At 36.4% G+C, this 27,282-nt stretch overlaps 1 protein-coding gene across 2 annotated transcripts in view; it reads right to left on the bottom strand.

Moving 5' to 3' along the window:
- FOXJ3 (forkhead box J3) overlaps nucleotides 1-27,282 on the bottom strand; it is a 169,033-nt gene that overhangs the window by 128,754 nt on the left and 12,997 nt on the right. For both annotated transcript variants that reach the window (XM_027864685.1, XM_027864684.1), the window contains exon 2: nucleotides 9,090-9,150. In XM_027864685.1, the coding sequence (XP_027720486.1) occupies nucleotides 9,090-9,133 (44 nt within the window). In that variant the 5' untranslated portion in view covers nucleotides 9,134-9,150. The remainder of the gene's footprint in view (nucleotides 1-9,089; nucleotides 9,151-27,282) is intronic.

The raw sequence follows: 27,282 nt of genomic DNA, 5'->3' as shown, positions 1-27,282 counted from the left end.
ACCAAGATTAAGTCTAAGACTTCTTCCAGCTTTAATTTGCTAAAATTCTACTTTCCAAGCATGTTATTGTTTCTCTCAAGTCAAAGTACAACCTATTTCTTATTCTTCGTGTCTTTGTGCATTGCAGCAGGCACAGATTTTACCTTTGACTCCACTGTAATTGTACCAGTTAACCAAATTATGCCTTTTTTTTCCAATTATCCCCAAGTATGATTTTTACCACAACATAACAAACTGTTCAGCAATTTCAGATTTCTATCGCAATAGCATATGTTCTTTACAACAGGGGAAGGCTTGTTTCACTCCTAGCTGATTTGTACTTGTAAAATCTTCACATAAGTTGTTGGGCCAGTAAGTATCTAAGAAATTATGATATGGACTAAAATTTTATACATTACGTTGAAAGTTGTCTAACAAAGTATCTGCGTATGAATGGATGAAAATTTATTAAGTGTTTACTATTATTAGCCAAGCACCATGTGAAACACTGAGGAAACAAATACAAAATCTGCAGTCCCTACTATCTTGGAGTTCATATTCTAATAGGAGACAAAACAAATAGGGAAGTGGAAGCCAGAGAGAGAGGCGTTTTCATCTGGAAAGTTAGGGGGATGGTAAATGGAGCAACAAGGTAACTGACACATGAATTCTAGAGACAATGTTAACGTGCAAGAGATGAAATGGGGAAGAGAGGTGCATCATAGGAGAGCACAGCAAGACGATGGTGGGGGTGAAGTATGGTCAAGCCTGGAAAAGGTTAAATAAAAAGGGATCTCACCAATCAGGAAAGCACAGTCCTAGAGCAAGAGGTATACTGAATAGTGACGTCTCTATTAAATATATGTTCAAGTAATACTTCTAAAGATCTATTATTTCAGTGGTGTGGGTCTCCTTTCATACTTAAATGGTCTACGTAAGTTGTTGTGGTCAAAATTAAAATATAAAAAATTCATCATCTGCTGACCAATTATTTGGCAATAAGTCACTTCAAACTTAACTGGCCTGGACTGATGAACAATGCTATCTGTGGTGTCCAGAACTGAAGCCTTTCCATCCTAGAAGGACCATCTAGAAGTTGTTCTCCAATGATATAATCTCTGAAAACTCAGGATCACCACACCATATCGAGGTATAGAAGGAGGACTTTAATGGAAAGTTGATTTGTTCTTTGAGGCAAATTAAGGAATTTTATCTCATTCTTATCCACTAATAAACTAACATTGAGCTAGAATTATTTTAGCATCATAATTTTAGGAAAAAGCTGAAAAATGACAACAAAGCAAACTGACAACAGAAATTACGTCAAAAAACCCAGGGTGTCTTTGGGTCAGTATACATTAAACCCAATCTCAACATCTACACCTACGGCATTCCACAATGACAAATGATGTTCAGAATGATATTTCTCAGAGATATTCAAGTCCTAAAGAAGATTATATTATGTTCAGGACATTCTGCAAACAAAGATAGGAAACTTAAATATATTTATAATGTATCAAGAATCTTTACAAAGATTCACAAAGATTTTTGGTTAACTATAAGTTAAATAAAAACTTCAATTGCCCAGGATATCTCGTCTCCTAATATTTCAATCAGATCAAGGTTTTTAATATATTTATTTAAAAATAATTTTAATTGATGGCAATGACAACAAAATAAATTTAATATCCTAGTATACAAGCTGCTTCTATCAACGATCTGGGTTCATGAATCACAGCCAGTCTCAAACGCATATTGTCAGCAATCTCTTTGCCGCACCAACGGCCAGTCAAAGGGCTAAGTAACTAATGAGAGCCTAAGAAACAAGCCAGGAGAAAAAAAGTTAAGTTGGGAGTCAATGACTGTTAAATGTGTCTTTCCATTAACCATCTCAAACTAGCCTCTCTGTTGCCCTAGGACCTGATGCTACCATCAAATAGCAGATAAATCATTGTATTCTATCACTCTTTTAAAATATTCCCCTCTTTTTTTGGGGGGGGGAGGGAGAGACAAGATCTATACCTGTGATTTCATCAATATAAGGAACTACTGCTATGCAAACTCCCACCCTAATGGAGATGTGCAGCTGGACAATTAGTTTGTAACTTAGTCTTAAAGAGATGACCAAGAACAAAAGGTTGACTGTCTCAGGTCACACACGAAGTATGTTTAGAGCAGGACATGAACTTACATCTTCTGATTCCAAGACCATTCCTCTATCCACTACCATTCTGCCTTTCTCATACTACTCTATCATTCATTTACATATAAAAGTATCCATATTAATATACCCAAAAACATTTAAATGGCATAAATGAAAGTAGAAACACAAATAGTTAAAATCAGAAAACTTCAACTAAACTAATAAATAAAAATGAAAACAAATGGCAGTACCCATTAAAGTAGCACAAAGATAAAAATTTTTAAGATGTTGGGACTGCACATAGAAACAAGTATACTCATATATTAGTGATAATGAAACTTGGAAATCTTTTGGAAATTAATTTGGCTATATGCAATAAAAGCCATAAAAATGGTGATAGCTTTTTACCCAGGAATCTCACCACAGGAAATATATCCCATGGAAATAACTCAAAAGAAAAAAAGAGCTAACTATAAAATGATGTTTCCAGGTACACTACATTTAACATCAAAAGACTGGAAAGAGCCCAAATGCCCTGTGGGGAAGGGCTAAACAAACTTCACATATTAATGCAATGGTGATTTTATATATATTACTTATTTATAATTCATATCATATATGACATACATATTATATATACTTATGTATTTTACATTATTATAAAGTATGACAAATATATGAACTAGCCTTCAAACTGCTAGTATCCTCCCTTCTTAAACCATCTTCTATTTAACTATGTGTTTTCGCTGTTGTTGCTGAGTCACTTTCAGTCATGTCCAACTCTCTCCAACCCTATTTGGGGTTTTCTTGGCAAACATACTAGAATGGTTTGCCATTTCCTTCTCTAGTTTGTTTTACAGATGAGGAAACTAAGGCAAACAAGATTAAATGATCTGCCCAAGGTCATACAATTAGCAAGTGTCTAAGGTCAGATTTGAATTCACAAAGACAAGTCTTCCTAACTCCAGGTGCAGCACTCTATCTACTGCACCAACCAGCTGCCCCTAACTTTGTATTTATTTTAATTCTCTTTAAATTTATTTTGCATATATTTAAATATGTACTTGTATTCCTATTATAGTGTAAACTCTTTGTCAAAAGGAATTATTTTATTCACTGTATTTGTATCCTCAGCTCCTAACAAAGGACTGGTACATAGGTAAAATGTTTGTTGACTGACTGCTATGTAGAAATGAGTCAGTGGCCTAGTGCAAAGAGTGACCTTTCAAAGCCAGGAAGAACATGGGGTTCAATTCCCACTTCTATTATATAATGGCTGTGTGACCCTAACCAAGTCCTTTAACCTCTCAGTGCTCTATGAAACTCTCTTTTAGAGAATACTTCAAGGATTCTTTAAGACTGTTAAGTTGCATAGAAGGTGACAACCTGCAGTGGTAGAAGGAGTTTCCTTACCGAAGGAAAGGGAATTCACAAAGACCCTATATCACATATATCATATATATATGATATGATATATATCATATAGGACCCTATATCAGTGAAATCACAGATCCAGCCCCTTTTTCTACAAGCAAACGGGTAATGATCTATGTGAACCTGGCAATGCATGAATGGAAAAACAACCACCACCACAAAAAAAGCAGAACTCAGAATAAGGTATATACTTACTACCATAGATACATTTATTTAACTATACTACAAAACTTTAAAAGAACTGATTTCATCCATCCAGGTGCTTTCAACAGATGGGCTTTGTAAACTGCTTTTCATCATCCATTGGCCAACCTACTGATAACAAGTCTCATTGAAATTAGCTAGAAAGCTGTCCCAGGGTTCTTGTACTTGAAACCCTTCTAGTACAAGTAGAACTTGCCAAAGTTTGTCAAAGACCCAAGACCACATGCCATAATGAGACACTGGAGTAAGACTGTGATGGAGGCATTCAAACATAAGGACAGAAAAACATTATCGAGATGGTTATTATTCTGCTGTTTATTTTTTAAATAAAGTTAAAGCTGATTAAGAAATAATTAAAACGAAGACCCCATTTCTAACTTTTGGGAAGTAATAGATCTATTAATGTCAAGGCTACATCTGGAGACAAGGCTCCTTTGTGACAAGGCTGGCATTGACAAGACGGTCTACACCTCATAGCGTCATTCCTCTAATCAATCAAATTTAGCAAGCAAAGGGTAAACAAAATTGCTAATGGTATTCAAATGAGAAATATGTGAGAACAGATGGACATGCCAAATAGTCCACTGGTAACTCCCAAGATGGACAGCTAGATGGCACAGTGGATAGAGTTCCAGCCCTGGAGTCAGGAGTACCTGAGTTCAAATGTGGCCTCAGACACTTAATATGTGATCCTGGGCAAGTCATTTAATCCTGTTTGCCTTAGTTCCTCATCTATAAAATAAGTTGGAGAAGGAAATGGCAAACCATTCCAGGATCTTTACCAAGAAAAGTTCAAATGGGTCAAGGAGAGTTGGTCACAACTGAAAAGACTCAACAACTACTACAACAACAACTCCCAAGACGTTAAAATAGAAGACCTCCAAGGCATTGGGTAGATCTCCCATGGAGGATTATTGAAAGACACTGCCAAAGGAGGGAAAAAATAATATAAAAGCTTTTATTATGTATCTACTGTGGTAGGTCCTGGGATATAAAGACAAAGAAAGTCTTTGTCCTCACCGGAATTCTGTCAGAGAAGGCAGTCCGTACATATATGTGTATATATAAATTACAAGGCAGGGAAACATTAGCAATAGCAACTGGGAAGATCAGAAAAAGTTTCATGTAGAAGGTGGTGCTTGAGTTGAGTTCCGATGAAAATAAAGGATTCCAAGAGTAGGAAAAAAGTATATTATAGGCATGGGGGACTACCACTGCCAGTGAATGAAAACAAGAGACAAGGCACTGTGTGAAGAATAGCAAGAAAGGCAGTTTGGCTGAACTACAGTGGTCAAGAAAGGTATACTAGGAAACACAGAGTGCAAGAACATATGCCAAGACTGAAAAGGTAACCTGGTTATGAAGGGCTTTAGAAGTCAACCTTTGGAATCTACATTGTATCCTAGAAGAATTAAGGAGCTATCCCTTTAAAAATCACTCCAAATGAGAAGGTATGAGGGAGTAGGGGGAATTGGAGGGAAAACCATCTATATCAGCTAAGAGAAAGTACACATCAATGAACTCCCAGATTCAAAGTCTCAAAGTATCTAAAACTTATCAAAAGGGTAAGTCAAGGTATAGAATGGCAGGCTGCACTGTTTGCTGGATCGTCAAATTATTTTTATTTAGGTACATACACTATAAATCCTACATCTGGGTATTAGTCTTAACAAGTTTTTTTCAAAATATGCTAGTAATTATTCAACATCATACAAGTATTCAAAACTTACCACATATGAGTAATATACCAAAAGGATACCATCCCGTTTACATTGGATTTCTTATCAAACTGAATTTGTTCTATCCACGTAATCAAATTATCCCTAACCATGCAACCTTGAGCAATCATTGCCCCTCTCTGGTTATCAATTTTCTCTTCTGTTATAACGAGGGTATTGGGACTAGATGACCTCTAAAGTTTCATCCAATTTTAATAGTCTAAGAATGATCTATTAAAATAGAATTGCTACATACCTCCTGCCATAGAAATACCTTCGTTACACAGAACCAGACATTATAAGTGGCACACTACGTATACTATCTAATGAAAGAATAAAGTGCTGCCAAGAGCAATTTTGTTAAGAAAATAACACCTATCACTACAAGAACTTTTCCATTGGTCTCAATCATTCCTTTAAACAGAGGACAAAAAAACTTAAGTTTTTGTTTTGTTTTGTTTTTTTCCCAAAATTCCACACCCTGAGTTCCCAATGGCATGAGATTATCCCACCCAAAAGAAATAAAAATGAGCCAATATCCAATACTATATGAAGGAAATAAAAGTTTCCCCAAATATTGAGGAAAATGGAGTTTAATTCATTGGCCAATCCCTCTGTCCTGCCAGCTCACATGCTATCTTTACTGCATGTAGCCTCTACTTTCTCCTATATGTAACCCATGTAATCAATCCCTTTGCCAACCATTTACAGCTGTACCCTCGAATTTATCTTACCCAACTTGTCATTCCCTGAGTCTTACACTTGACTTCTTTAGCACTAAAAATTACATTTTACTTGTTGTCTTTTGCATAAAGGGTATATGTGTGTAGTTGTGCGTGTTTGTGTGAATATACACACGAACACATCATGAATGCATCTCAAGTTACTTCAAGTATTCTAACTTTACTTTCATATGTCTGCTGCCTATTTGGACAGGGCTATTTCATATCGGGGAATTGAAAATTGTAACTATATTACTCCGTTCCCGAAAATTACTCTTCTCTTTACTTCAAGCCCTTTATTCTTGTCCTCAACGCAAATGGTGTGGAAACATAATAACATGAGATAGAAATATTATCATAATTAGAGAAATGAGTCCTTGGGACTCAAATTTTTCAAGGCTTATCCATTTACAAATTAAATGTTAAATTTGGTTTGATTAAACTCAGAAGAGTTTTAGAATCTAATATTACATAGAAAAAGTTATAATACAGTGAGTAAATGGCAAAAAGAATCTATCTCATGATCATGTGATATGAATACTTCTTTTGTCAGTGCAAAAAAGGGAGTGAGACAAAGTCTCACTCACAACCCTTTCCAATAATGATTCTACAAGGGCAAATAATTACATGAATACTAATACTAACCAAAGTCATACAAGCTTTTAACTTGAACTTAAGGATACCTTATCATAAATGTTCAAATAAAATAGATGAAATCTCTGCCAAGAAGCTTAATATGTGGTTTTTCCCCTCATTTTTTTTTAAGGCAATTGGGGTTAAATGACTTGCCCAGGGTCACACAGCTAATAAGTGTCAAGTGTCGGTCTGAGGCTGGATTTGAACTCAGGTACTCCTGACTTCAGGACGGGTGCTCTATCCACTGCACCACCTAGCTGCCCCTCCCCTCATTTTTCTTACACACACACACACACACACACACACACACTCACACACACACTCTCTCTCTCTCCTCTTAAGTGTCTAGAAAGAAGACTGAGCCAGTGGGGGACTTATGGTTATAAGATATCCTGTCAATGATATGCTAACTGAAATGGTAGTTCAAAATACCTAAGAAAATATTAAATATTTAGGCTGCATCAATACCCTTCAACTTATAAACAGGTCATACTGCAACCAATAACTTTGGTTATTCCCCAAAATAGCTTCAGAGCAAAGGAAAATAAAAAGAAATTATGCTCCTTGGCCTTTAATATACTTTACATATACAAGATCTTTTTTCAGTGCTATACTAGTATTTGTTGCTTCACATACACACAGAAAGGAATCGAGGTTAAGTGTAAAAGAAAAAGCCATGATTAGCTCTTAGTGCCATTAACTACTAGCTGTGCAACCCTGGGCCATTCACTACCTCTGTAGGCCTCAATTTCCTTATTTATACTATGAAGGGACTAGTCTCAATTGGTCTTTTACATTCCCTTCAAATTCTAATAATCGATGATTTTCTATATTGAACAAAGTAACTCTCCTCATTATATTGTGAGCTCCTTGAGAGCAGAGATTATCTTTTGCCTCTTTTTATATCCCCAGCTCTCAAGCATAGTGCCTGGTACATAGTAAATGCTTAATAAATGTTTATTGCCTAAATGACTTCCCAATAAGAAATGTATTCCCTCAGCAAGAAGCTTCACAAGGGACTTAAAAGTAAAAAGCTTCTTGCCAAAAACAGAAAAAGAAAAAAAAAAGGACAAAATAGTGATGAGTCTCTAACCATGTTGGTTGTAACTATATACCAACAATATTATGCCTGCCTAGACTTACAATCAACTCCCTCTAAGTCTTCCCTTCTCAAGTCTAACCATCCCTGATTCCTTCAATTCATGCTTAAATGACATGTTCTCTAGTCCTGGCATTATCCTAGTTACATTCTTAACTCTAAATAAGTTCTAGCTTGCTCATGTCTATCCTAAATGTGGTACTAAGAAATGAACACAGTACACCAAATTTCACCTTTGCTCTAGACAACAGAAATTTTTCTTAATGCCTCCAGGAACTTAATCCCCTTCTCCACAGCCTACCTGTGAGTACCTACAGTGCCTAATAAAGCAGGTTGCAATATCACATGTGATCAGTAGGTGCCACCATCTAGCATGATATAGACTAATTAAAATTTCCCTAAGTTAAAAGTTACTAGTTTTATAAAAATCCATTCCCTATTTGATTTATTTTGAAAGTTGGAGAGTTTAAGACTGAACTTAGTTCAAAACTCAGGATGTCTGTACATTAAAACTACACTGCCCTAAAAAGAACCAAGTTTAAATTTAACACCACTCTGGGATAGCTTAATAACCAGAAGCAGCTAGAAGGCAGCTCCTGAATAAAGCCTGGACCTGGAATCCAGAAAACCTAAGTTTAAAACTGGTCTCTGGCACTGTTGAATTGTTTCACTTTGGGCAAGTCACTTCACCTATCTGTGTCAGTTTCCTACTCTGTAAAATGGGAATAATAATAGTGTCTGCCTGCCAAGGTGGTTATGCATATAAAATGAGATAATTTTTATAAAATGCTTTGTATATCCTAAAGTGCTATATAACTGCTACCTATTAATATTATTAACTTACTGCATTAAAAATCCAAATTAAGTCTGTCTTTTCTAATTTAAACCTGTATAAATACTTGAAGTAAAAAATTATAAGTAAAAAAGGATGTTTGCTAATGAAAAAAAAAACAATAAGCTGATTACATTTTGAGCAAGAAAACTTTCACTAAACTGAATCCATTAAAACAAAATCTGTAAATAAAATATTCCCAAATACCAGCCAATGGCCCATTAAAATAAAATAATCCCATTAAAACAAAATCTGTATATAAAGTATTCCCAAACCATATTTTAAGTACTACTTAATACCATAATCTAAAAATTATACTCACCTTGATGAAGTTACAAATGGACAGGATTGTCCATGCAAACCCATCTGGCCACAAAGAGAAACTAGGAGGGAGAAAGTGAAGAACACTGTTATTAACATGAGTGCTCTAAAGTAAATGTCATTATAAATCAAATGACCATAACTGAAACATTCATTCTTTAAAGCAGTATTATTGTAACTCCACAAAAATACCCTTTAGATTAGGGACATACCCAAATGAATCAGAAATGACGGATAACAGTTAAGTAGAACCTCTGAAATTTTAAAAAAAAAAAATGCTAGGAAATGCAGGAAACATGAGCACAATAGAGCAAGTGTAGTTGGTCCCAAAGAAGCATGGTCCTAGGAAGGTAAACAACTTCCTCATTAAAGGGACTGGAAAACTGAGAAAGAGGTTGATTAAATCCCCTACAGCCAGTTCATAGACTAAGTCAAAGGGTCTAGATACAGAAGAGACTATTGCTCTGATCCTAGTGTCTCTGTTCAACATTCCTCTTGGTACAGTAAGAAACCAAAATGAATCCTCTTGACTGCTTTGGATTTAATTTATACTTCTCTTTGTCCAATTCTCTCCCTCCAAAGAACTGAGCAAAAACAATCTGAATATCTCCTTAGGAAGAATTGTCAGTTTCATTATGATATCACTGACATCAGGAACCTCTCTCAAGGCACCCTCAAAATTGAGTTGTCCTCAATGTGTATTCCACTGATTATTAATTCAATTTGAGATTTTTACTTATTTTCAGAATATAACTAGGCACCCACACAATCTGGTACCAACAGCATCATGCAGCATATTTAACTACTTTATATTTATTTTATTCTCTTTGTATATATTCTGTATATACTCGCATGTCTTTTTTTCTCCCATTAAAATATAAAATTCTTGAGCATAAGGAATTTGTTTTATTAGTAGGAGAAATTATTTTATTTATAATATTTTTATCTCTGGCACTTAGTACAGTACCTGGAACAGAGTAGGCACCTAATTAATGGTTCTTCATTGACTGTCAATTTGGCAACTGTGTAGAAAACAGAAAGGAAGAGACTAGAAGAAGCAGGAGGACCAATTAGAAGGTTGTTGCCTCTAATGAGAATTCTTCAACACAAAGAATTAAGAAAACAAGCCTTAAGTAAGGTCTCTGTAGGTTTAGAATTTTAAGAGATTAGAGATTACCTATTAGCTTCTTTTACATAAATGAACACTCATAAATGAAAATGATGGAGGCCCAGAGAGGTCAAGTTACTTGCTCAAGATTAATTTCTTCTTAAACCCTTGAGATGATCTTTATGATGATTTGAGAGTCAGCTGCTTACTGGAGGCAGTTAAAATCATGTGAGAAGATAAATCAACCAAAGAGAACAAACATGAGAGGAAGAACAATATAAGATCTAGAAGTATATTTTGGAGAACTGTAGCAAATAAAAGATAAGGAAAACTACTACCCCCTCCTACTTCCCAACCCCCACCCCCAATAAAATCTCAGAAGTTAAAAAAATATATATTAAGAAAATCCAGAGCTAAAAGAAGCCAAAATAACAGACAAGGAGTAATCAATGGCAGGAGCACAACTTGAGAGCAAACTGAGAAGAGGTTTTTTGACTCATTAACAAGATCAGAGAGGATAGTTTTTACTGAATGGTGAGGACAGAAGTAAAACTGTCAAGGAGGAAGTGGAGTGGTGAATAAATGGAGGAAGCTGCTGTAAATTTAAAAGTTTAGCCAGTGAAAAGTATGACTGATAGAGTGGTTGAAGGAAAGACAAAGTCTGGTTAAAAAAAATTTTTTTCCCAATGAAGTAATCATGAGATTTCCTTTTTTATAAAATGAAAAGGTTTAATTATATGAGCTCTAAGACACCTTCTAACTCTTACATTATATAATTATATGAGGTTAAAAGGCAGAAAGACTTGGAAAAAGTTAAAGGATCTAAAAAAGTGAGAGATAAGAGAAAGTACTTGCAGAAAGGGAAAATGACATAAAAAAACAGAAATGTCTCTAAAGCTTACTCCCTTCTCTTCAATCCTCTCTAGCACCCAAAGAGATCATCTTTAGATAAACTCCCAAAAGCAATAGGACCCAAAGTCCAACAGAAGGGGCTGATATCTTATCACATAAAAACAGCTTCAGCTTGCTTCCCTAGTAGAGCCACACACCCCACAATCTAAAATAGGAAAGGGAAAGAATGAGTAATGTTCTCCTCACACAGTAACTGCTAGAGTAGTGTTTTCCAAATTTCTGCCTAGTAATCTGCCTTTAGTAATCTGGTAAAGGTTTCTGGCAGCCTTCATTATTCCCCAGAAACTCTTAACTACACAGTTTATGCACGAGGCACATTTGACATTTTTGGTCCATAAAACAATTTCATATAATTGCATAAGGACTTTGGGAATATCCTAACGAAAATTACATTATCTATCAAACATTCTGCTGTTTCTCTAGCCTAGAAGAGAACAAACCAAATGAATAAAAACTGCCTATTGTCCAGGCTAGACACTAGAGCTAAACAATGAAGCTGGTCCTATAACTGAACAGAAGGAAAAAGTCTGAATAGAGTGCCTTTGGTAAATTACAGTGCTTTTCATGACCCTGAGCATCTCCGTATCAAAGGTTCATATTTTTGACAAGTTTTCTACTGCAATTAACAATCATAACAGTAAATGTGAATGGGAGCAATCCATCCATAAGACTAATTAGAAAGCACAATACAACAATATGTTGTTTACAAGAAACATACTTCAAACACATCCAGGAACTGAAAATTAAGGGTTGGATGGAGAAAATTTATATGCTTCAAGTGAACTCAAAAAAGGAAGGGTAACAAATCACGACCTCAAACAAGTTAACAGTAAAAATAGACATGATTATAAGAGATAAAGAGCAAAACTATATTATGCTTAAAGGCAATGCAGAAAACCAATATTTAACATTAATATACATACACACACTGAATGACATAGCATCTAAATACTTAAAGAGTTCTGATTTGCAGAAAGAAATAAGACCATAAAATTACAAGTTGAGAACTTCAGCGCATCCCTCTCAGACTTAATCAAATCTAACCAAAAGAGAAACAGGAAAAATAAGGGCCTGAAAATATTTCTGGCAATTACTAATTGAAAATAGAAAAGAGTATATTTATATTTCTGCTATATTAGGCATCTTTGGCAAAAATCCCTAATACCATGTAGAGCATAAAAATTTCACAAATACAGAAAAACAGAAACATTAAACACATCCTTTACCAACTACAATGCAATAAAAATTATATTCAATAAAAGGCCTTTGAAGGGAGGGCTAAAAATTAAATGAAGACTAAATAATTTAATCCCAAAGAATCTGTGGGTCAAAGAACAAATCACAGAAACAAAAGAAAATAAAGTTAACATCATAACGTGAGAACATACAAGAAACCATACCACATATGAAAATGCCAATGGAAAAATATACCAAAACTTTTGGAATAAAGCCAAAGCAATTCTAGAGGGAAATTGTCTCTAAACAACTTCATTCAAAAAAAATTTTAAAAAAGGAAAAAGAAAAAGAACAGATTAGTCAATTGTACATGCAATTTAAAACACTAGAAAACAATATGATAGAAAATAGCCATATTATATAATGGTATATCTTATACCATTTATTCCATCATAATCTTTTATAATCCTATCCTTCCCTCAGTTTTACTACTACCTTCTAATCCTATTCATTCATCCTCACCATGACCTCCAGTCTCTCCACCCTTCAGTTCTTTCTCAGGCTATCACCCCTGTACCAGCAATATTCTCATCCCTTCCCTATCAAGCCCCCTTGGTGAACTCAATGAAATCCTCTACACTTTACCCCTTCCCTACGTCAAACCACAACCTGGGACTATTCTCACTATTCTCTACTACTCACATATCGCTAAATAAAGCTGAGGAAAATCATGAAACCATGCTGACTAGGTTCAACATAAATTTATGTTAAATAATCTCAACTAGACCTTCACTGAAGAAAAGCAATCCTTTTATACCTCCCCAATCAATTCAATATCCCACTCATCACAGCACCTATTCCAAACCTTTTCATCCTTCTTCAAGCTTTCCCCAGAATCCTGTCATTCAACCCCCTTACCTGAAGACCTCGACTTATTCTTCACTGAAAAAACTGAGGCCATCACCAAAAACACCCTCTTCTCCTTTCATCTCACATTACTCAGACATCTTCCCCCACTATTTCTTTCTTCACTCCTACCTCACATGACGAGATGGCTCTTCTCCTTCCCAAGGTAAACTCTACTACATGCTTGATTCCATTCTCTTCTGTCTACTATAGCACTTTTCTCCCTCTATCGTCTCTATTCACTAATATTCAATCTTTCTCAATCTACTGGCTGCTTTCTTGATGCCTACAAACAAATCCAAGTCCAGTCCTCCCCTCTACCCCATTCTTAGTTGATCCAACAATCCCTGCTAGCTATAGTCCTATTTATCTCCTCCCCTTCACGGCTAAACTCCTTAAGAAAGCCATCTACATTAGGTACTTCCAGATCTTGTCTTGTAATTTGCTTCTAATTCCTGTCTGTAATCTAGCTTCTGACATCATTCAACTAAAATTGCTCTCTCCAAGGTTACCAATGATCTCTTAATTCCCAAATCTAATGACCTTTTCTCAATCTTCATCCTTCTTGTCCTCTCTGGTGACTCTGACAATGTAAATCTTCTACTCCTTGATATTCTCTCCTCTCTAATTTTTTTATGATACTGCAATCACCTAAGTCTTCTCCTGCCTGCCTGCACTCCTCAGTCGAATTACTGGAATTTCCTCCCGGTCACATCCTCTAACCCTTTTGAGAGTTGTTCATGGGAGGGTGTCTCTCAAAACTCTATCCTAAACCATTTTCTCCTACACTTTCTCTCTTAATGATCTCATCGACACCTAGGGGTTCAATTTACATCTCTATGATTCCCAGATTTCTATATCCAGACCTAATTTCTGAGATATAATCTCATCTCACCACCTGCCTGTCTTGCAAATTTTGAACTGAATATTCTTAGACATCAAATTCAGCATGTCCAGTCTGATAAATGCAAAATGTAAAAATATCAGGGGATATTTATTCAATAAAAGATTGTTGGCAACATTAGAAAATATGGCCCAAAAAGGGAGTTTAGATCTGCAACTCACACTATACATAACAAAATTCTATGTAAAGGTATGTTTTTTAATTAAAAATTAAGAAAATACATTTTGATTGTAGAAAGTAGAAAAGTTATTAAACAAATGGAAGAAATTTATGAAAACAAATCTGATGATATGCAGATCAAGATGCCATATAACAAAAACAATACAATCAAAGCAAATTTTTAATTTTTAACAGACTAAGTGAGGAAAGGAGGCAGTCTTTACGTACCTAAGAGGCAATACTGTTCAATTTTCCATCACTTTTCTCCATAAAATTTTACCAACATTTACATTATAAACTGGTACTCCCCTTTTCCTGCCATACCTCTCCACTTAGTAAGTAGCGTCTGCTGACTGAGGTTGTTCCTAGGATCTCTTGATGTAATTGTGACAAGTTATTTAGACCAGTTAAATTTCATTAGAAAATGGGGATGCTGTTTTTATGACCATTCTTTTATGTTTCCCTTTTTTGGCATCAATAGCTTGCTTAAGTATGTCATGTTGGTGCTGTCTATATCTTTTTGCCAATTAATTTTGGTTTTTATAGTCAATGGTGAGACTATACAAACAGTCAATTTGGAAATGGCCCAAACAATTATGATCAAACTTTTCTTGTCTCTAAAAGTGTAGTAAAGTTTTGTGGATATTGGTGCTTACCATATCCAGCCAATAGAAAACATTGTTCACAAAGTCCTATTCAGATGTTTCAAAACACCATAAAGGTGACCCTATGTTCCTATAAGGTTATGCCAACATAGAATGATATGCAACAGATTCTATCATGTTAGAAAATGGGGTTCTAGGAGCAGATGTCTTTCCAAGGACAAATTTATATACTAAGTCCAAAAGGGTTTATCACCAATGCCTTTGTCATGGCAAACCAAGAAACAGAAAAATTTATAGAAAAGAACTCAGATCTCCATGGGACTTTCATTTTCTATAGTAGTAACAACAAAATGGAGGAAAAGTACATAGGGTAATAAGAATAACACAGATTTTAGATGATCTGTAAGCAGCAGTTTATCTGATGGTACTCTAAAGATCTTTATCTAATGCAGGCCTGCACAACTTGCTGCCACTTATGGCCCTGAGGCCGCTTGCAGCATGCCAGAAAAAGCAGCCTTGAGAAAAATAGATAGGGGAAAACATCCTTTGTATGTAAAGGAAATCCTTTGGCAGGCTGCAGCCCCCGCCCCCCCCAAGGTGTGCAGACCTGATCTAGTGGATATCCAACAAGTGGGCATGATAATAGCGGAAATGAATATCAGTCTTGACAGTCTCATTATAAACAAGACTAAAGAGAGTTGCAGCTAAATTAAAGGATGGCTAATAGGCTCTTCTTGGTAATGCAATTAAAGAAGTCTTGGTTACTTAATGCAGTGCTCCTGATAAGCACCAACAAAGGCAAAGTGAAAACTACATGCTAATAACATCAATTGGCACAGGAGGAGGAGGTGGAGAAGTTCTGCCAAGAACTCTAAGTGGATCCTTCAAACATGGCAAAACATGATGCAGAAAAGAGTGAGAAATCAAAAATGCCAAAGAATTTTAGAAACCTCATGGCTACATATAATAAATAAAATCTTCAAAGAAAGAGTCAGGAAGTTTACATTAAAAAATATTTTGTGGACTTCCAGAGCGTTGCCTGAGCTTTCCCAAACTCCCCTCCAAACAACTTTAAATGACACCTCAAAATGAATTCTGGAACAACAGGAACAGTTTTCCAGCCCAAGACAACTTAGAAGGGAAGATCTATCTCACTGAGGTGAAAGTAGTGTGGTCCAGCACAGGTAGCCCAGCAAGCCAGCAGCAGATTGCACCCCAAAAAGTTAGTGCAGGCCTCAGGGGCAAAACTGAATCAGCAGCAGTGATTTTCAGAGCTCTCAGCCTACAGAAAATTAGGGGGCAAGACAACTGGGCAAAAGGCGATTACTGGGGACACTTTGTTGATGCGGGGTGCAGGACTCTGTTGTACTATCCATGGATCTGGATCACAGACCCAGTCGCAATCCCAGGGTGAGAAGGAGCACTAGCACACTAGCGCATGCAGCCGCAGGGAAGCACAGTTCCTGGTCAAACGTACAAGGCAGAAAAGAGTGCTTGTGGTTGCTTACAGACCAGAGCACAATCCAGGAAAGCAGTGACCATACCTCCTTAGATTATACCACCACAGAAAAACTGAAAACTTACAGATCCACAAAATTAGCTCTGAAAACAGTAGCACAAAAAACCTGAAGCTTGGGACAGTGCCCCCTCCACCTCAGGAGCCCAGTCCAACTTTAACATAGAGTTAAAAGTCAAGAAATCACCTAGGAAATTGGGGGGGGGGGGGGAACCTGACCACAGAAAATTATTATGGTGACAAGAAAGATCAAAACAAAACACAAACTCAGAAGAGGAAAACAATGTCAAAATGACTACTGGGCAAAGTCTCAAAGAAAAATGTGAATTGGTGACAGACCACAAAAGAACTCCTGGAAGTGCTCAAAAAGGACTTTAAAAATCAAGAGAGGTAAAAGAAAAATTGGGAAAAGAAATGAAAGTGATACAAGAGAATCATGAAAAAAAAGTCAGTAGCTTGGTCAAAGAAGTACAAAAAATGGAAAAAGAGGTACAAAAATTCACTGAAGAAAACTACTCCTTAAAAAGCAGAATTACCCAAATGGAAAAGGAAGTACCACAGAAGAAATTCGTTACTTAAAAATTAGAATTAGAAAAGTGGAAGCTAATGACTCCATGAGACATCAAGAAGCAATCAAAATAAAAAGAATGAAAAAATAGAAGAAAATGTGAAATATCTCACTGGGGGAAAAAAAAACAGCAAATCTGGAAAATGGATCCAGGAGAGATAATCTAAGAATTATTTAACTACCTGAAAGCCATGACCAAAAAAAGAGGCTAGACATCACCTTTCAAGAAATTATCAAAGAAAACAGTCCTAATGTCCTAAAACCAGAGGGTCAAATAGAAATTTTTAAAAGTACCAATCACCTCCTGAAAGAGGTTCCAAAATGAAAACTCCTAGGTATATTATAGCCAAATTCCAGAGCTCCCAGGTCAAGGAGAAAATACTGCAAGAAGCCAGAAAGAAACAATTCCAAATATCGTTAGGATTACACGGGATTTAGCAGCTTCTACATAAAAGAATCAGAGGGCCTGGAATATGATATTCTAGAAGGCAAAGGAGCTAGGATTACAACCAAGAATCACCTACCCAGCAAAATCACCTACCCAGCAAAACGGAGTATAATTCTTCAAAGAAAAAAATTGATATTTAATGAAATAAAGGACTTTTAAGCATTCCTGATGAAAAGACCAGAGCTGAAACAGAAAATTTGATTTTCAAATAGAAAACTCAAAAGAAGCATAAAAAGGTAAACAGAAAAGAGAAAACATAAGAGATTCAATAAGGCTAAACATTCTTATACAGGAATATAATACTTATGACACTTAACAATTTATCACTATTAGGGCAGTGAGGAGTATACACAGACAGAGGGCTAAGGTATGAATTGAATATGATGGGATGATATACAAAAAATTAAAAGGTGAGAAAGAGGGATGCACTGGGAGAAACGGGAAGGGAAAGGTAGAAAGGGGTAAATTATCTCACATGAAAGGGGCACAAAAGAGCTATTGTTCCTCCTTTTGAAGAGGATCAATAATATCACATGGTGATGTCTTGACTTGCATACGAACTAGATTTAAGTGAGGCAGAGTTGCACAAACATCAGCCTCACTCCCTCTCCCAGAGTCAATGAAGTTCAGGGGCAAGACAAAAGTCAAGATGACCAGCCATGGCCCAGGATGCAATGGATGACCCTGGCAACTTAGATGTCTGACTAAACACTCCACAGTGCCTGTTTCAGCTGCCTTCATGGCCCCTGGAACAAACTGTTTGCATCTGTCCACTCCACTGGGGAAGTCTTCACAGGCTGGGGTAGACATCCCCCTAACTTCCCAACCAGTATGAGGCCTGTCAATTATCCCCAACCTGGTTTAGCCCACCTGCTAAGACAGTTTTAATGGAGTGTGGCCGCTGAACATGCTACAAATTCTTGAAGCTACAGGTAAAAGTCAGAGAACAGGTGAACACCAAAGGTGGATGAAGAGCCCTGTAAAAGGCACCGGAGGTGCTGTCCTCCTTGAACATCCCATACACTCCTTTAAAAAGGAAAGCCATAGACTACTTGGGGGAGGGGGTGTGGGAGAGCTATTACAATGGAGGAAAAATGAGAGGGGTGGCAGACAATGCTTGAATCTTACTCTATTGGAATTAGCTCAAAGAGGGAATAACATACACTATAAGTTGAGTATAGAAATCTATAAACCTATAGGGAAGTAGGAGGAGAGGGGAATAAAAATAAAAGAAAGGGAGGTTATCCAAGAAGTTACCCCCCAACTTAGAAGAAGCAAAAGACTTGTGAGGAGGGACAGGGTGAAAGGAAAAAAGGATAATAAGGTGGAAAATGAGGAGGGGAGGGGAGGGAAGGGAAGGGGAGGAGAAGACTTCGTTCTCGAGGAAGACTATGACATCAGGGAAGTGATGCCATGACATAAAAGTGGATTGGATTTAAGTGAGTGCAAAGTCACCAGCCTCACTTTCTCCTCTGGAGTCATCGGGGTCCATTGGCAAGACATAGATCAAGATGACTGATTTCATGAATTTATGACCAAACAAAAGATAGAAAGTATTACAAGATGTAAAATGGATAATTTTGATTATATTAAATTTAAAAGGTTTTTGCACAAATAAAACCAATGCAACCAAGATTAGAAGGAAAGCAGAAAGCTGGGGGAAAATTTTTTTATAGCAAGTTTCTCTGATAAAGGTTTGATTTCTCAAATATATAAAGAACTGAGTCAAATTTAGAAGAATACAAGCCAGTCCCCAATTGATAAATGGTCAAAGGATAGGAACAGGCAGTTTTCAGATGAAGAAATCAAAACTATCTATAATCACATGAAAAAATGGTCTAAATCATTATTGATTAGAGAAATACAAATTAAAACAACTCAGAGGTACCACCTCACACCTATCAGATTAGCTAATATGACAGAAAAGAAAAATGATAAATATTGGAAGGGATATGGGAAATCTGGGACACTAATGCACTGCTGGTGGAGTTGTGAACTGATCTAACCACTCTGGAGAGCAATTTGGAACTATGCCCAAAGGGCAATAAAACTATATATACCCTTTAACCCAGTAATATCACTACTTTTTTTTATAAAAGGGAAAAAGACCTATCTGTACAAAAATATTTATAGTAGCTCTTTTTGTGGTGGCAAAGAATAGAAAACTGAGGGGATGTCCATCAACTGGGGAATTGCTGAACAAATTATAGTATGTGATTGTGATGGAATACGATTGTGCTATAAGAAATGACAAGCAGGATGATTTCAGAAAAACCTATAAAGACTTAGATAAACTAATGCAAAGTGAAGTGAGCAGAACCAGGAAAACATTGTACACAGTAACAGAAATATTGTATGATGATCAACTGTGAATAACGTTATTATTCTCATTATCATATGATAATGATTGTACATGTATAGCCTATATCTGATTGCATGCCATCTTAGGAAGGGGGGATATTTTAGAACTCAAAATCTTAGGAAAGTGGATGTTGAAAACTAAAAATAGATAAATAAATAAATAAATTTTGTGCAATGATCAATTGGGAATGACTAAGCTATTCTCAGCAATACAATGATTTAAGATGCTTTTCAAGTATTCACAATAAAAAAATGCTATCCATTTCTAGAGAAAGAAAGAAAGAAATGATGGAGTCTGAGTACAGGTAGAAGGATACTTTTTTTAATTTTTCTAGTTGCTTTTGTTGGTTTTTTTTGGGGGGGGTCTGTTTTCTCTTGCAACATGACTATTAAGGAAATGTTTTACATGACTACACATGTATAACCTATACCAAACTGCTTCTCAATGAAGGGGGAGAATAGGAACGGTGGAAGACAATTTGGCAATCAAAATTTTTTAAAAATGAATGCTAAAAACTATTTTTACATGTAATCGGGGAAAAAGAAAAAAGAAAAAAATTCACAGAATTTCATCTGCCTCCCAGATCTAGGTTCAATTCAATTAAAAAACCTAATATGTGTTGTACTGGGGCAGTGGTGCCAAATTCAAATAGAAACAGTGCCACTGAGCAGCTTAAGTATCCCTGTAGGATGTATAATGACTTAGTTTTAAAATGTAAAATTATCTATGTTTTACTATATTTTTATTTAGTTTGCTAAGTATTTCCCAATTACATTTTAATCTGGTTCAAACAGTACTCAAGAAACTATAGGCCTCAGGAGTGTTGTGGGCCTCAAATAAATAACATCTCTATACTGGAGGAGCTACAAAGTTTACATGGTTCCTAGCCCTCATAAAACTCAGAGTCTACTGGAAGTAAAGACACAACTAAGGTTAACTATACTGTTTTTGTTTTGAGGGTAGAAGGTAGGGGAAAGTACTACACCTATGATTTAATTGGTATGTGGTACTCCTAACGAGGAAATTCCTTCTACCAATGCAGATCAGCATTTGTTCTAAAACTTACAATCTTTAAAGGACTATGCTATATTCTGCCTAAGTTGCTAACTAGCTAACTGAATATTCCTATACAAGTCCTTGACTTTTCTCTTGGTTTCCTCATTTATTTTCAAATATAGATAATAATATCTGTCCTAAAATTAAACAAGCAAAGATATGAGACAATGTTTTGAAAAGTATAAAGCATTACTTAAATGTAAGGTCACATTTTTATTAAAATAGAAGACTTTCCAAATCACAGACACTATGTATAGCTACCCTTCATGTTCAAAAATAATGTTGCTGATGGTGATGGTGATTTTTTGACAAGTAAATCAATAGGATCTTACAGAAGCAGAGTGTCCAGAACAAAAATCTGCTGCCCTCCAACCGGGTCAGACCAAACAGGAAGTATTACATCCAATTCTGGGTACTACGGTTTAAGGAAACTGACAAAATAGAATGCATTCAAAGAATGATGACTAGGATGGTGAAATCAGGGAAAGAACTGGTTATACTACTTAAGAGAATAAAAGTGTGAGGAGGAAGCATCATCCAGTGATGGTGAAAGATATGATAGCTGTTTTAAATTTTAAAGAACTGTCTTGTGTACAAGTGATTAGACTTGTTTTCTTTGACCCCAGAAGACAAAACTAGAAGTAATGGGTAAAGATTGCAGAGTCAGATTTTTAGCACAAAATAAGGTCCAAAAGTAGAATACATTGCCTTAGGAGATAGTTTCCTCATCATGGATGGCTTCAAACAGAGGCTAAGTGACCATTTATAGAACTTCATAAAGAGGACTCATCATGGTCAGGGCTAGAGGTATGTTCAGGTGCTAGACTCAACTAGAGTAGTGGTCTCCAAATCTTTTTGATCACGCATAGGTAGGTGGTCCGGTGGATCTTTGCCAGTTGTTGTTTTGCTATTCATACATTTCAGTTGTTCAACTCTGTGTGACCCCATTTGGGGTTTTCTTGGCAAAGATATGGAGTAGTTTGCCATTTCCTTCTCCAGCTCATTTTACAGATGAGGAACTGAGGCAAACAGCATTAAGTGACGTGCCCACAGTCCCCTAGCCAGTAAGTGTCTGAGGCCAAATTTGAACTCAGAGAGATGAGTCTCCCTGACTCGAGGCCTGGCACTCTATCCACTGCACCACTTAGCTGCCCATCCTTGCCAAGAAAATCCTAAATGGGGTCACAAACCATTAGACATGACTGAAAAGAAAACAACTAAACACCACAACCCCTTTAATTAAAAAAAAACTTAACTACATATTCCCAATAAATTTTATTCATAAAGTATACACATGTACATGGTTCTAGAATCCGCTTATTTCAAAACTTAGATTTGAATGGCTATCACCAGTAAAAAAAAATACCTTCATCCAAATACATACTTACAAAAAGAAATAAGTGCATTTTTAACTGTGCTACTTACTAAATCATGATACTCATTTATCAATCCCATCCACCAATTATACAAAGATTTTTGTTGAAATTGAAGTAGTAAGTTTCCATCTTCCCCAATGTTAATCAACTGTTTGTACAAACTAATCCAAAGGTTATTACAGTTTTACATTTTCAATCAAAAGGTTAAAAAACAATTAAAAGTCTTCATATGAAAAAGTATTACCAGGTTATAAAATTCTGTTTCCAAGTTTTTCCAAATGTGCAGATGAGTTTTTTTGGGGGGCTAGGCAATGGGGTTAAGTGACTTGCCCAGGGTCACACAGCTAGTAAGTGTTATGTGTCTGAGGCCGCATTTGAATTCAGGTCCTCCTGACTTCAGCGCTGGTGCTCTAACTGCTGCACCACCTAGCTGCCCCCAGATGAGAGTTTTTAAAGGTGACATATTTCCACTGTTTTTGTTATCAAAATCATATAACGATAGAAAAAATTCCAAACATCCCTTCAAAAGATTCTTAACATATCAGTTTCTTTTGCAGTTACCTTCTCATTGTTAAAAACCCTTTGTGTGAAATACTAGATATAAAAAACACAAATATGTAATATTTAATAAAAATATTTAACATGTAAGACTAAAAACTAATCCCAGAACAGTTCTCAAACGAATTGCAAACTATTAACAACCCAGTAAAAGAAAGCTCCTAGTTACTAATAGAATAAATGCAAATCAAATCAACTCTGAGGTTTCACCTCACAATCAGCAAATTGGCAAAGATGACCCAAAAATGGAACTAGTTAATGCTGGAGGTGTTCTGTAAAGACCAGGGGTCAAAAACATAAAGGTCTCATATACACACCAAAATATTTATAACAGTTGTTTTTATATGGTGGTATAGGGAAGAAAAGATTTTGTGTATAAGAGCTTAAGTATTATCACAATTGGAGAGGCAGGAGAGGTACACACACACAAAAAATACACCCCAGAAGCTATTGTCAACAACCCTAACAAAAGTCAAAGGCTGAACCGCAGGCAATGGACAAATGAAGAGAGTGTACAGGAATCTAGACTAGTTTGTCAGCTGGCTCATTATAATGTGGTGGTAAGGCTGTGTTTCTATACAGTAGAAAAGTGAGAAAGGCAGGTAAGAAGACCTTTGAGTGACAGCAGACTGGCTACTGGGAGTCTGATTACCCATGTGACTTCCCCAGTACTGTGTATGGTCTGTAGCTAGTATCAGGATAAGTTACAAGCCTCCAGAGGTCTTTAGAAAAGAAATATAGCAAAGTGCTAGACAGTGATAACTCTGTGTCCCAAGACCAATGCTAGCTCCATTCTTAATATTTTCTGTGATTTCACCATTTTCTTGGTTGCCCGAATCAAAAGAATCCTGAAAGTCAGATTAAAGGAGAGAATTATTCCTCTATGGTATGTTGATATTCATTATTGAAAAGGAGAGAACTAAACATTAATTTATTAAATTTTCCTTTTTCTTGTCTATGTAAGATGCTTTAGAATTTTTCTAAGCATCATATAAGTTGTATCACATATCTAACATTTTAATTTACCCTTTCCCTGTATTTATTCAACAAATCAAATCTAGATACTGCTAAAAGATATGGGTCAAAGTACCCTACAGCCATTTCATTAAGTCAACAGTTATTTAAGAATTTATTACCTGCTGCCAGGCACTGTGTTAAATACTAGGAATACAAAAAAAGGTCAAAACAATACTTATCCTCAAGGAAATCGTAATCTAATGGTGCAGACAACAATACAAACAACTATGTGTAGTCTCAGGGAGAAAAGGTACCAATGTTAAGGAGAAAAAAGGTGGAATTTTGGCTCGAACTCCAGAGAAGCCAGGAGGCAAAGCTGAGAAAAGAGAGAATTCCAGGGATGAGAGAGAGCCAAAGAAAATGCATGAAGTTTATAGCCATATGGATAAACACTCTAAATCACTAATAATTAAAGAAATGCAAATTAAAACAACTCTGGTGTATCACTTCATATGTATCAGGTTTGGCTAAGATGACTAAAAGGAAAATAATAAATGCTTAAGGGGCTGTGGGAAAACAGGTACACTAATGTATTACTGATGGAGCTGTGAGCTAGTACAAGGATTCTAGAAAGCAATTTTTAATTATGTCACAAAAATTATTAAACTGTGCCTATTCTTGGAAATTACTCTACTAGATCCATACCCCCAAAGAAATCAAAGAGAGAGAAAAAGGACTCATGTATAAAAACATTTACAGCAGTTCTATTTGTAATAATTGGAAATTTTTTACATTGGAATACGAATTGGAAATTGAAACTAGAAATTGGAAAATGAGGGGATGCCCATAAATTGGAGTATAACTAAACAAAACATGATGTATGAATGCAATGGAATAAGACTGCGCTTTGAGAATTGAAGAGGGAGGGAGCAGCTAAGTGGCACAGTAGATGGAGCACCGGCCCTGGAATCAAGAGGACTTGAGTTCAAATCCGACCTCAGACATATAACACTTGCTAGCTGTGTGACTCTGGGCAAGTCACTTAACCCCAACTGCCTCACCAAAAAAAAAAAGGGAAGAAGAATTGAATTGAAGAGAGGAATGGTTTCAGAAAAACCTGGGAAGACATATGAACTGATGCAAAATGAAGTAAGCAGAATAAGGACAATTTATACAATATAATAACAATATTAATAACAACTAATGTTTATATAGTGCTTACTACATGCCAGACACTGCACCAAGTGCTTTACAATTATCATCTCATTTGATACAACTACCCTGGGAGGTAGGTGCCATTTTACAGTTGAGGAAAGTGAGGTTAAGTGACTTGCCCAAGGTCACACAGCTAGTAAGTATCTGAGGTCACCTGTGAACTCAGGTCTTCCTGACTCCAGGCCCCAATATTGTAAAGACAAACAACTTTGAAAGATTTAAGAACTCTGGTCAAAGGAATGACCAACAACAATTCCAAAGAACTCCTGATGAAACATGCTATCCATCTCCACACAGATAGCTAACGGACTCAGAGTACAGCATGAAACATATCTCTTTGTTTTGTTTTGTTTTTTGAACATAGCTAATATGGGAATTTGTTCTGTATGACTACACATAATTGAATTGAGTTTTGTTCTTTCTTTTCTTGCTTTCTCAATGGGTGGGATAGTGTAAGGGAAGGAAAGAATTCAGAACTAAAAACAAACGTGAACCTAAAAAAAAAAAAGAAAATTCATGGAATTAGGAGATAGAGTGTCATGATCAAGGTAAAACAAGGATGCTAGTGTCACTAGATCGTAGAATGTGAGGAAGGGACTGAGTTAAGAATACTGGAAAGGTAAGAAGAGGACAGGGCAGCTAAGTGGCACAATGGATAGAGTGCTAGGCCTGGAGTCAGGAAGACTCATCTTCCTGAATCTAAATCTACCTCAGGCCTCAAAGACACTTACGAGCTAGCTGTGTGATCCTGGGCAAGTCACTTAAACCTGTCTGCCTCAGTTTGCTCATGTGTAAAACAAACTGGAAATGAAAATGGCAAACCACTCTAGCATCTTTGCTAAGAAAACCCCAAACGGGGTCACAAAGAGTCAGACCTGACTGAACATGACTGAACAACAAGAAGAGGCCAGGTTATAAAAGGATTTAAAAGCCAAAGGATTTTAAATAAGAAGACATAAGAAGCCTCTGGAGTTTACTGAATGGGGTGGTTAGATTCATATTTTAAGAAGACCATTTGATAGCTAAATAGAAGGATGGACAGAAATGGGGACAGATTTGAGGCAGAAAGGACAACCAAAGGATTATTGTAATTGTTCAGGCATGAGGTGATGAGGGCATGCGCCAGTATGATGACAGCGGCAGAGGAAAGAAGGGGGAGTAAAGGAAAGATTTTGTGAAAGTTGAATCAACACAACTTGGCAACTGATTGGATTGGGGCAGGGGTGAGAGCAACCAAGGATCTGAGAATGACAACTAGGTTGACTTAATGATTGAGTGACTTAAAGGACGGTAGTGCCCTCAACAGTAAGAGAAGTTAGAAGATGGGAGGGTTTGGGAAGAAAGATAATGAATTCCATTTTGGGCATATTGAATTTAAGATATTTATAAGACATCCAGTTCAATATGTCTAATAAGGAGTTGGAAAAGACTAGAAGTCAGGGGAGAAATGACACTGGAAAAAAACAGAACTGAGAATCATTGATGGGGGCTGAACATCAAGTGAAAGTGGGGGAAAAGAGAATCTATGATTAATCACTGGGGAAAAGCCACCTTTTAGCAGAAACAGTCTGAAGCAAGATCCAGCAAAGGAGACTCAGGAGAGATCAAATATATAGGAGGAGAACCAAGAGAGAGTAGTGTCACAAAAACTTAGAGAGAAAGGAATATCAAAGAGAAAAGGGTGAGGAACTGTGTCAAAGACTGAAGAGGTCAAGAAGGATAAGGATTGAAGAAAGGCCATTAGACCTGGCAACAAAGAGATAATTAGTAACTTTGGAGAGAGTAGTTTCAGTTGAATGACTAAGTCGAAAGGCAAATTGCAGACAGAGACTCGGAGTAAAGGATGTATAAAAATTATAGTCAATTAACAATAAACATTAAGTGCCTACTATGTGCTAGGCACTGGGCTAAGCACTAGGGATATAAAAAAGGCAAAAGACCATCCCTGTCCTCAAGTATCTCACAATCTAATGGGGGAGACAAGTGAATAAATATGTACAAACAAGCCACATACAGGATAAAAAGGAAATAATTAAAAGAAGGAAGGCCCTAGAATCAAGAGTGGTTAAGAAGGGCTTCCTGTACAAGATGGGACCTCACTTAGAATTTGCAGGAAGTCAGGAAAGCCAAGAGTTGAAGATAAGGAAGGAGAGTATTCCAGGCACGGAGGAATAGCAAGAGAAAACACCCAGAGCCAAGAGATGGAATGTCTTGTTCAACGAACAAGGAGGAAGCCTGTATCACTGGATCAAAGAGTAAGGTGTAAGAAGACTAGAAGGTGGGGAGAGGGCAGGCGGGTTGTGAAGGGCTTTGAACACTAAACAGAGGATTTTGTATTTGACCATGAGGGTGATAGAGAACTAAAGGA

Source organism: Vombatus ursinus, unplaced genomic scaffold, assembly GCF_900497805.2.
Source record: "Vombatus ursinus unplaced genomic scaffold, bare-nosed wombat genome assembly UNPS02014775.1, whole genome shotgun sequence".
Taxonomy (NCBI): domain Eukaryota; kingdom Metazoa; phylum Chordata; class Mammalia; order Diprotodontia; family Vombatidae; genus Vombatus; species Vombatus ursinus.
The sequence above is the reverse complement of the archived record's forward strand: the minus strand, read 5'-3'. Positions and strand labels throughout refer to the sequence as shown.